This window comes from Ochotona princeps, chromosome 15, assembly GCF_030435755.1.
Source record: "Ochotona princeps isolate mOchPri1 chromosome 15, mOchPri1.hap1, whole genome shotgun sequence".
Lineage (NCBI taxonomy): Eukaryota > Metazoa > Chordata > Mammalia > Lagomorpha > Ochotonidae > Ochotona > Ochotona princeps.
In genome coordinates, this window is record NC_080846.1 from 38,882,559 (window position 1) to 38,894,754 (window position 12,196).

Sequence of the window (12,196 nt, forward strand, 5' to 3'; positions counted from 1 at the left end):
GACTTTGGTCTGGAGGCTTGGGCCCATTGGTCTGTCACATACTTGGAACCAACTGTTGTAAATCTCTGAGTTTTGGTGGTGCTGGTCTTGCCAGAACTTGTTTGCTATTAGTTCTGAGGGCTACCTGAGCCTATTTAGGGTGGAACCTGCAGGCTTTTAGATCAGCACTGTTTTCCCTGTGGGATCAGTGCAATGCTCTTAACCATTAAGTGATTTTGTTTCTGGCTTAGTACATACAAAAATGCTTGCTCACATAGCCTTTGTCCCAGTATACAAAATGGTGTCCAGAGTGGCACTGCTAGGGTTCTAGGCCATGAAATTCACCCTTTTCCTGCACCACCCACCTCAGGTCTGCTGCTTCATTCTGCTCGCGGTTGGATCAAACAAATCAGCAAGATGGGCAATTCTTTGCCTGGGTTCACTTTTTGAGCTCTCTTTAATACCAAAACCAGACAGAGATACCATAGAAAAAGAGAACTACAGACTGATATCCCTGATGAACACAGATGCAAAGATCCTTAACAAAATGCTAGCCAACAGGATCCAGTAGTACATCAATCAGATCATTCACCCAGAACAAGTGGGATTCATCCAAGACATGCAGGGATGGTTTAACATACACAAGTCACTAAATGTGATTCACCATGTCAACAAATTTGAAAATTAAAAACCACATGATCATCTCAATAGATGCAGAGAAGGCACTTGGTAAAATCCAACACTATTTCATGCTTGAAAACCCTAAGAAAGATAGGCATAGAAGGAAGATTCTATAACACAATCAAAGCAATATACAAAGAATCCAACACCAGCATCATACTAAATAGGGAAAGACTGGAAGCTTTTCCACTAAGAACTGGAACTAGATAAGGATGTGCACTTTCATCTCTGTTCTTCAATATCTATTGGAAGTCCTTGCCAGAGCTATTAATCAAAAATAAGAAATTAAAGGAATTCAAACTAGAAGTGAGAAATTAACATTATCCCTGTTTGCAGATGACATGATTCTCTACATAGGAAAACAAAAAGATTCAATCAGGAGACTAGAGAACTCATAAGAGAATTTGGAAAAGTAGCAGGATACAAAATTAATGAGCACAAGTCAATGGCACTAGAATATACAAATAATTCCATAGCTGAGGAAGAAGTTGTAGGTACAGTCCCCTTTAAAATAGTGGAGAGGCATCTTAAATACCTTGAAATTAACTTAACCAAAGACGTGGAAGACCTCTGATGAAAATTACAAAACATAAAAAAAATAGAAGATGTTAAAACATGGAGAAACTCTATTCCTAGAACAGCAGGATCAATAATCAAACTGTCACAACATCAAAAGCAATACACAGAGTCAATGCGATCCCAATCAAAATCCCAACAACATTTTTCTCAGAAATAGATAAAACGATACAAAAGTTCATCAGGAAGCACAAGAGACCACGATTAGCCATAGCTATTCTGAAAAATAAAAATTAGGTTACAAACATCACAATTCCAAACCTGAAGACATATTACTGGACAGTGATCATCAAAACAGTCTGATAATGGTACAGAAACAGAACAGAATCAATGAAACAGAACAGAAACCCCAAGAGGGAGCACACACATCCAGCCAACTAATCTTAGACAAGAGAACTGAAAATAATCTAGGAGAAAAGTCTTGTTTCTTCAAAAATGCTGTTGGGACAGCTAAACAGCAGTCTGCAGAAGTGAGAAGCAAGACCTCCACCTGTCACCTTATACAAAAATCAACTCTACATGGATTAAGGACCTAAATCTGCACCCAGAAACCATCGAACTATTAAAAGAAAACATAGGAAGCACTCTCTAAGACATAGGAATTGGAAAAAAATCTTAAAAATCAACAAAGCGAAGAAGCAACCAACAGAATGGGAGAAAATCCTTGCACACTAAACAACCAATTTGGGATTAATATCCAGGATTTAAAAGAGTTTCAGCACCCCAGTGACAGCAGAACAAACAACCCTGTGGATAAATGGGTGAAGGAAATAAACAGTTTTCAAAACAACAAATTTAAATGGCTAATAGACATATGAAAAAATACTCAAGCTCCCTAGCTGTGAGAGAATACAAATAAAAACCACATTGAAGTTCCTCCTAACTGAAGTGAGATTGGCCTACATTCAGAATTCAACTAACAATACCTGCTGGCATGGATACGTGAAAAAGGTTACTCTCTTTCACTGCTAGTTGGAGTGTAGGCTATTACAACCACTATGGAAGTCAGTATGGAGAGTGCTAAGAGAACTTAAAATGGATCTGCTGTATAACTCAGATATCTCATTTCTGGGAATATATTTAAAGGAAATCAAATCTGCCTATGAGAAATGGATATTTTTCATCCTATATTTACAGCAGCACAATCTACAACAGCAAAGACATGGAAACAACCCAGATGCCCATCCTACGAAGAGTGGATAAAGTAAATGGTACATCTACTCCATGGAATATTACTCAGCCATTAAAAAAGAATGAAATTCTACCATTTGCAACCAAATGGCCCCAACTAGACACCATTTGCTCAGTGAAATAAGTCAGTCCCCAAAGGACAAATATCACATGTTCTCTGCATATGAGGCAACCTTTACGCAAAATATAAGAACAATTCAATTTTTTTTCTTATTAATTTTTTCACTAACTCATAGGTCACACAGTAGCGTTTACTTCAAGAAGGCTTTTCATTTCTTAAGTGACACACAGGCATTCATTAGCATGGTATTTAACTTCATGTTTTTGTAAATTTCCTATTTTTCTTACTACTGTTGATTTTGTTTTATGGCTTTTTGTTTAAGCGGATGTATAATAACTGTGTAATAGGGACCATCATACCCAAATGTGAAGATACAATGCAATATATATCTCTAGTTCCAAATCAAAAATGGACTCTCAATGAGACTATTAAATATATCTTGACAATAGGATGATGGATTCTATCATTGTCAGGATATAGAACAGAATGATCGACTTACTACTTTTTATGAAGGATTATAATGTGAGGGGAATCAGTGAGGTGGAGGGGATCTGTGGAAGCGTGCAGGAAAATCCCAGTTCCTATGGAAGTGTATCAGAAAATGAAAAAAAAAAAAAAAAAAGGAACTATATTGCAACTGGCAAAAGTTGACCTAATATTCCTTCCTTTCTTTTATGTTGTGATTAAACCAGTAACAGAAAGAGAAAAACACTTGGGTATTCACTATTGTTACTGTAACGATAATTTAAAGGGCTTAATAGAAATACTTTTTAAAAGATTTATTTTTATCTGAAACACAAAAGTTATGGAGAGGGGAGAAGAGAGATAGAGATCTTCCAACCTCAGTTCACTCCCCAAATGGCCACACTGGTGGGAGCTGAGCCAATTTGAATCCAACAGCCTCTTCTGGATTTCCCAAACGGGTGTGGGGCTCATGCACATGAACCATCCTCCGCTCCTTTCCAGGCTATCAGCTGGAAGCTGGATTGGAAGTGGAGCAGCCAGGAGATAAGCCAGCACCAATATGGGATTCTGGTGCAATAGGCAGAAGCTTAGCCCACCACCCCATTGCACCTGCCCAATGGGAGTCTTTTTAAAGCAAGGTGATGATGGTTTTCTAAACTTCCTATCAGGGATCCAAGTGAAATCTGAATAAACAAAGAAATAGAAAAAAAAGGAGAGTCCTAATTCAAATTGCTAGGATAGCTAACATTTTGGAAGACATATTACCAGGCACAGCACGTTCTGCTCCATGTTGGTCCCTGTTAGCTTCTATCTGAAGAATCAAATCTGCTTTGTCTTTATCCAACTGGCTATTAGCTAATCTGCAATGCAATGATAAATAACATGTTGAAAAACACAAACCAACAGACATTGCTGCAGAAATTTCACTCACTTCCTACGAATTAATACAGTGTGGTACACAGAATAGGCTACTACGTGTTCATTTATTTACTCATCATGCCGAAATACTGCATTCTCGATCAAAATCAAAAGTCTTCATGTTTTCCTTGATAACTGATGTGACTTTATTTTGAAGAGTACTTTTTTCAGTAAAAGAAGTCCAATGAAAGTGGCCGGAGAGACTCCTGACAGTGAAGAAATACTTGTTCTCTCTTTCATTAGTATTTACCTCTGGAAACCTAAGGCTCAATTCATGCTATGCAGTTAGAAAAGTTTAAACAGTATTAGAAACTGGAAACTCAGATTTACTTTCTTTTTTAGCACCCATTCTGTACAAGATAGACTGAATGACAACAGAAGGATGAAATAAAGACCTGGAGAACATTACAGGTAGCAGAAGAGAATTCATGTCTCAATTGAGCAAATCTGGTTAGCCAAATTTGTTTTTAAAAAGGAAGAAAACAGGAAATCAAAGTAGACATGTGAGCTTTTAACATACCTAAGAACTTGAAGCTCTCGTTTAAGGTCTTCCTCTGTCTTGATATCATCAGGAACACATTTGAGAACCTCAATCTGTGGACATGATGAAAAACAAGATAAAGCTTGATAGGGAAATAAGAGGTTTTACAAAGACACTCATTTTAATAAAGCATAGTATTAAGCTGGGCTTTCAGAAACATACATATGCATATTCCTATGTTCAGTTCATTATTCATTAGTGCAACAAACGGTTCCTGAGGAAATGATTACTCAGGATAGCCCTGGGCACAGAGGGTATAGCAACAGGTAAAATCTCTTCTCGCACGGTCCTTAACATTCGTAGAAGAGAATGATAAGCAATGCACATTTGTTGTGCTAATATTGCCAGAATGGAAGGAAAGGTACAGCTGCCATCCAGGGGAAAGGGGAAGATGATGCAAGGTGCCAGAGGATTAGTTAGGGAAAAGAACTCCGAGGAGCCATCACTGAGGAAGAGATGTGAAGGGTGGGAAAGAGCGATCACTTTGGGAGTTAATAGTGTTTAAACAAAGGAAATAAGCAAGCACTTGAAATTTGAACAAAGCTGTTTTGTTTAAAAGAGTAGAGGAATGTTAACGTGGTTAAATGGATGTGAATGAGGGTGGAGGTAGAAAATGAGACTGGAGAGAAAATTAGGTGCCATTTATGTGTTTCCTTATGGGTTATGAAAAGAACTTGAAGTTTTATATTAGGGACATGGCAAATCACTGGATGATATGGAGGATGGGACTGACATGGTTTGGCATGAAAGTGAAGATAATAGGATATCATCAGAAGTGTTCAGGCATGAGAGAGCAGCCTGCATAGGTCTGTTAGCTATGGCAGCCAGCATCGTGGCGTAGTGGACAAAGGTGCTTCCTGAGACACAGGTATCCCATAAAGGCACCACTTCAAACACTGGCTGTTTGCTTCTGACCAGCCTCCTGCTGATGACCTGCCAAAGCAGCAGAAGACAGCTGAAGCCTCTGGGAAGTGTTAGCCACATGGAAGATGAGGAAGGAGCTCCTGGCTCCTGGCTTCAGCCTGTCCCAGTCCTAGGCATGGCAGCCATCTGGGAATGAACCAGTGGATGGAAGCTATCCCTCTAGCTGCCCCTCTTAACAGTAATTCTGACTTTCAAATAAATAAGTCTTTCAAAAGAAGAAAAAAAAGATTATTAGAGACAGGCAGGCTAAGAAGTGGTCAGATTTGGGATCTATTTTTTAAATGCCATGATTTAATGGTGAAAATGTGGCAAATGAGAGAAAGAATGAAGTCAGTGACCATCAAAACTGATGCCTTAAACAAATGGGCAAACAGTCCTATTATTCAGTTGGATTGTGCCATTCAATTATATGTGCTTTTGTGGGAAGAATTAAACAAGGATTCATTTTATCTATACATAACAATTCATAAAGAGGCTTGAGATATACTCTTCTCAAGTAAGGAGAAAGGATATCACTTGCCTGTCTTTCAAGGTCTTCAGCGTATTTCTTGGCTTTTTGTTCTCTCTCTGTTGCCTCTTTCACATGTTGCTTAAGTTCAGTAATAGTTTGATTTTTTTGGGCAATATCGGTTTCCAATTTCTTCAACTTAGTTTCATACATCCTGAAAGAAAGTATAGAAAAATAAAAATAGCATAAACATGGGAAATAATTTCTTTCGCTGACTTGTAGGTCAGGTGAAATTACTGTCCTAAATTAAGGATCCTAAAGATAATGCTTGTTGTAGTCAAATCTTGAGCTGTATATATATTTAGCATTATAGGGACAGGAAGGGGTAAGTACACTTCTAGGCCAGTTGGGGCTGGCATTGTGGTATGGCTTTCTCTGATCATTCATATCTAAATCAGCCTCCTATTATTTTTGCCCTATATCTTAGCAGTGGGTTAGAACTGACAGAAAAGATGTGTAAGTTACTTTAATAACTAACAGAGTAACTATAAGGCGTTTTGCATGACAAGACCTATTTCACGGATCCCAACAGAGATGTCTTGAGCTGATTTATGAGTTGTATAAAACCTCAGCTCCGGACCTCAAAAGAGGCCAGGGTCAGAACAAGCTTTCCTCTGTCAAGCGGGTTCTATACAGACTGATGTCTTCTTCAGAACGGTTTATTGACGTCCTACTAAGTGGTTTACTGACATTCTACGCTCAGTAAGCCTGTTCAGTTCTCAGATTAAAAGGACATAAATAATATAAAATGCAGTCATCTTCCTCAATGGATACTGTCAACAGTTAACCCAACTGTTTATAAACCTTATAAAATGCTTTTTATATTTAAAATTTATTTTACAGCTACACAGAGCCTTTTTAGAACAGGAAGGGCAGGAGTTATCATTCCCATGAATAAAAACCTCAGGTGGGGCTCGGTGTGGTAGCCTAGCGGCTAAAGTTCTTGTCTTACACACGCTAGGATCCCATGTGGGCGCCAGTTCTAATCCCAGCAGCCCACTTCCCATCCAGCTCCCTGCTTGTGGCCTGGGAAAGCAGTCGAGGATGGCCCAAAGGTTGGGACCCTGCACCCATGTGGGCGAAACAGAAGAGGCTCTGAGCTCCTGGTTTTGGATCGGCTTAGCTCTGGTCGTTGTGGCCACTTGGGAGTGAATCAGTGGACAGAAGATCTTCCTCTCTCTCTCCTCCTCTCTGTATATCTGACTTTCCAATAAAAACAAAATAAATCTTAAAAAAAAAAAAAAACCTTCAGGCTCCAGGAAGAGAAAATTTACTTGAGGTCATAGTCAGACTTCAGTCTTGCAAAGCATGGAAGCTACCTGGTTCCCTGCAGGAATCTAGGCAAGATGAGCTTTTTAGAGATACATCCAACAGGTAACAGCAGGTACTTTACAAACATCTGCTGAACAAATAAAACTCAAAGTGACTTGAAATATTTTCTGGATCCCCAAACAAATGAACTGACAACAAGCTGGCTGTTGGGTGGCTGGCTGAAAGCCAGTCCCAGGGTCCAGGAAGGCAAGGGACTCCTCCCTCACTCCTAGCACCCTTCCTTCATTTATCCCACTGCTAATTCTAATAGAACAACTCTACTTGTTTATAGGCAGCAAAAGTCAGGGCTAGAAGTTGGCCGAGTACGTTTCGGTATCAGGGCCCCCTAATGTGCTGTTTAACCTGTTTTTTTTCTCCTTACACTTGGTTGGCAAGGCACGTGGAGTGCAGTAGCCCCACTCTGGGACGTGGCTGCTGCCTAGCAGTGCTGAGACATTTGCTCCGGCTGCCATCCTACTCCTCATCAGAACCATTCCGCAGAACAGCTATGGACCATGCAGTTCTCAAAGACACCTCTGGAGAGGGAGGGAAGCAGCAGATATGCTGGGCGGATAGTGGAGAATACAGTCTCATCCAGGAAGGCTTTATAATGAGAACCTGGAAAGGCTCTCGCTGATCACCATCAGCTTCCTTGACAAAGGCATTTAAGACCAGAAACAGAAATGACATCAGAGCCGTTCTAGTGATGCATTGGTCATGAGGAACCACTTCTGATTATAGTGGCAATGGGCAGTGTCACGTCAGGTCCCCAACTGACTTCATTATGCAAACCCACCTCCAAGATATTAGCCCAGCCTCAGTTCTGTTCTCTCTATACTCAAGCATTTTAAGGAAGGAAAAAAGAAAGGAAAGAAAGAAGGAAGGAAGGAAGGAAAAAAGAAGGAAGGAAGGAAGGAAGGAAACTAGCAATTCTAGGACAGGAAAAAAACGAGTGTCATCATAATGCAATGTAATAAAAAAAAATGTAATATGGCAACGGGGTGGGGCGGTCCACCGAGAAGGGAGGGTACAGGGAGGGGTAGGGCAAATAAAAAAATGAGTGTCATGTTAAACAACCAAAGTTCATGGAAAAAGGAAAGTAAAACTAGATTATTTAGAATAATGCCACCTCCTTTTAAAGCAGTGATATCAAAATCAGAACTGATTGAACTTCCTGTAAGTGGTAAACTCTTTATTCCTACCTTGTTAAGACAATTGACTTCCAACTCTTCCTGTCAGCACCTTCAAGCTGCGGTCCTCGACTTTCTGCAAACTGTAATTTCTTCACAGTCTCGTCTAGTTCAACCATCATTTTCTCATTTAAAATCTCTAAATTATTCTTGGCTATCCGTAATTTCTCTGCAGCTTCAGTCTCCTATCGTTATTATAAGTTAATTAGTGACTTATGACAAAGTGTAACATTATCCTTATGAATGCAATGTATTAAAAACATATTGCTATAAACCACAAGGGAAAGCTAACATGGAGTTCTAAATTAATACGGATTCAAATTTCACTGAAAATCTAGTATTTCTTTTCCTTTAAAACAGGAAACAAGAAAATTATCTGATCATGTAAATGTGGTTAGAAAAATATGCTCATAAGTATTTTACTCTAGTGTTTCTTTAGTCACTTTGCTTCTCTATAATATTTTAGAGTACTGGCATTTTGTGTCTTTTACACATTAAAAAATTTTCTAATTTCTAAAAACTTAGGAATAAATCATGCATAAGTTGCATGGAGTAATTTGTACTATCCAACTTCCATATTACACTGCTTCTACATATGTATTTTTTCATTATTATTAACCCAACAAAAAAAACAAATGTAATAGGTATGACAGGTATAAACATCATCAGCTGCTAAATTTATTAATGTGCGCATCAAAGAGCTACTCTCATCAAGAATCTACTTTGTGGTTTTAGGAAAAGTTACTTGATTAAATTAAAATTAGGTTCATCATGTTGGGTCATACTTTTTTAAGTTCTTTACGAAGCCTCTCGTTTTCAGCAACAATCTTCTCTGTGCCTTTTGTCTGGGATTCATAGTGCATGCTCAACTGACGTCCAAGGTGAGCTTTAAGTTTTTCTAGTTCAGTCTAGCAATAAAAGCAATAACATATATATTATAAAATAATATAAACACTATCAAAGAAGAAAGTAAAAGTTAATATTTTAAATTTATAAAACAATTCAGTGTCATTTTAGAGGTCAAATGTGATAGAAACAAAGTCTCTTCTTGGACGCTTATAATCTTTTACAGAATTTTCCCACTTTGTAGGAAAAAAGTTGCTAAGTCCATGAACAAAACAACTCAACATGTCACTTGTGTTAAGATTCACCCTGAAACAATCAAGTGAACTCTAGGGCTGGGGACTTAGGTGTCTGTATTTTAAAAACCAAACACAAGTAATTAGAGTTAGAACCACTGCTCTTGAAATATTTAGGAATATGAGCATGAGCTAAGCTATAACCACCCCTAGCTGGTAACCCAGCAAGTTTTTTTGTATGCATAAACCAATGCTACATTCACTGAAACCATTTCACACAGTATTTGTAATTTTCCTTGAAAAGTAGAATCAACATCTTATAAATATGACCACATTAATAAATTACCTTCAACTGTTCATTTTCCGTCTCAATATTTGCCATTTTCTCACTGGTCAGAATTCCTGATGCTTTTTTCAACTGTTCATTTTCTCTTTGGACTTTCTCAACTACTCTTTTCATCAACCCAATGGTTTTTTCTAGCTCTGGGATCGTCTTCCCACTTCTTCCAGACTACAAAAGCAAATATATTAACTACTTAAGCAAATATGTTAGAGATGATGATACAACATAAAATGCTTATTATTAAATTATTATGAATAATTCTGACATCTGACACCAATGGATTCTGACAATTCAGTCCAACTTTAACAAAAGTGTACAAATGACACAGAAGTGATAATTTTCACTTTCTATATCAGAAAACCAAGTCACAGATAATCTGATATTTTGAAAATCACGGCTAATAAGTAACTAAAGCACACTAGCCTTGATGTCTGATGCAAGAGAGTGAACTGAAATAATCTCTTTACCTAGTGTTCTTTCCAGAGTATCTGAATTTTCTTTACATGTAATAAAACCACAAAAGAGAAACTGTAACTTTAAAGAAGCTAATGAGTAATCAAATTTTAATTACGGCATAGTATAGGCAATTTTTTCTAAGAATAGTCATTGCCTGGAAATGTAGTCTGTAACCAATGTTATAGAAGAGACATCTTAAGTAAAAAAAAGAAAAACAACTGTATAAAAGATATCAACCAAGATGGATCATCAGGCAGTACATTTAACTGCTTACAATATAAAATAACAAATATTAATAACGCAATAGTGTACCTATTTGTTAGCAGTTTAGTTGCAATCATGCTATGCAATGGAGTTTCCTGAAATATAAATTCATATATAAACTGAATATACACCTTCACAATTATATTAGTTAGAAAAAGCTAAATTAGCACATATCCTCTTTTAAAAAATTATTTTTGATTGACAGATAAAATCGTATTATGGGATACTTTAAAAAAAACTTCATGGAAAAATGTTGATTTTCATGCAAGTTTGAAATCTATGCAGTTTTTTCATGGATACTTTTCATGAACTTCTTGAAGCCCTCTTGTATTTATCATGTATATATAGATTTTCATTTATGAAACAAATTATGTTAGTAAGACATCTGTTCTCAAGTTTCCAAACAATATTCAGCATTTTCACAGAATCCATCACTCATTAACATTAGCACCTGAGTGAGTCGGCATGGTTACTTCTGTTTATCATACCACAATGGAATCCACTGTGCTCTAAATCTTTGCCTTGGCCCCAGAAGTAACGTTTATTCATTATACAAGTGAATGCAAAATTGCATCAGAAGTAAAACAGAAAACAAAAAACGGGAAACACATTTAGAAAAAATTATACATAGAAGTGGGCATAGATAAAACAAAAAGAAATTGGGTTTAAAATGTTAGAACAATTTATCAATAAGTACAAAATTCGTGAAAATTGTAACTATCAGAGCTCAGAAGGCTATGCAGACAGAAGTTTAAATAACAAGTCTGTAAGAGCACATGACAGACACACGGGAGCTCGGCAGGGCTTCACACTTCAGAACACTGGAAGGAAAAGCCTTGTCACTAGTGTTACAGCATCTAAACTTTCCATTTTTTGTTGAAGATTTACTTACTTGTATTGTAAAGTCAGATGTACAGAGAGGAGGAGAGACAGAGAGGAAGATTCTCTGTCCGATGATTCACTCCTCAAGCGGCCGCAATGGCCAAAGCCTATCTGATCCAAAGCCAGGAGTCAGGAGCCTCCCCCAGGTCTCCCATGTGGGTGCAGGGTCCCAAGGCTTTGGGCCGTCCTCAACTGTTTTCCCAGGTCACAAGCAGGGAGCACGATGGGAAGCGGAGCAGCCGGGATAGGAACCGGCACCCGTATGGGATTCTGGGGCATGCAAGGTGAGCACTTTAGCCACTAGGCTACCACACCAGGCCCTAAACTTTCCGTTTTTCATAATTACTTTCAAAATCAAAAGAAATAGATGGCATGTCCTCATATACTCACTCCTCTAACATGGCCAAGTTTCCGTTCAGCTTCAGTTTTTTCTTTTTTAAGAAATTCACACATTTCTTTCAAATCTCTTACTTGATTCTGAAAGAGAAAATAAAAATTTAATAGTTTAACATATTTGTAATTATGAAAACGTAAAGGCAAGTAATTTTTCTGAACAATTAATTGTTCAAATAGCCAAACAAAACACCTGGGTCTCTACCCCAAAAGGAAAATTTTGAAACAAAATGTATGTTGAATTGGTACCAGTGTTTTGGTACATGAATGTCAACAATTATTTTCCATATTACTATCTTAGTGTATAATCTAAACTTGAGTTTAGAAATCTTATTTCAACTGACCCATAAATGTAACAGGTCGAGTCTGACCCTTGCATTACAAAAAAGAAGAAGAAGAAGAAGAAAGAAAACTGAACACTGAACATTTAATAT

The 12,196-nt window shown here is 37.7% G+C and overlaps 1 protein-coding gene across 1 annotated transcript in view; it reads right to left on the bottom strand.

The window, feature by feature from the left end:
• Positions 1 to 12,196, bottom strand: part of CEP290 (centrosomal protein 290) — a 69,009-nt gene that overhangs the window by 2,840 nt on the left and 53,973 nt on the right. Inside the window, exons 45-51 of the mRNA XM_058673782.1 lie at positions 11,760 to 11,846; positions 9,771 to 9,935; positions 9,131 to 9,253; positions 8,358 to 8,530; positions 5,857 to 5,998; positions 4,392 to 4,465; positions 3,719 to 3,813 (exon numbers count right to left, since the gene is read on the bottom strand). Of these exons, the coding sequence (XP_058529765.1) occupies positions 3,719 to 3,813; positions 4,392 to 4,465; positions 5,857 to 5,998; positions 8,358 to 8,530; positions 9,131 to 9,253; positions 9,771 to 9,935; positions 11,760 to 11,846 (859 nt within the window). The remainder of the gene's footprint in view (positions 1 to 3,718; positions 3,814 to 4,391; positions 4,466 to 5,856; positions 5,999 to 8,357; positions 8,531 to 9,130; positions 9,254 to 9,770; positions 9,936 to 11,759; positions 11,847 to 12,196) is intronic.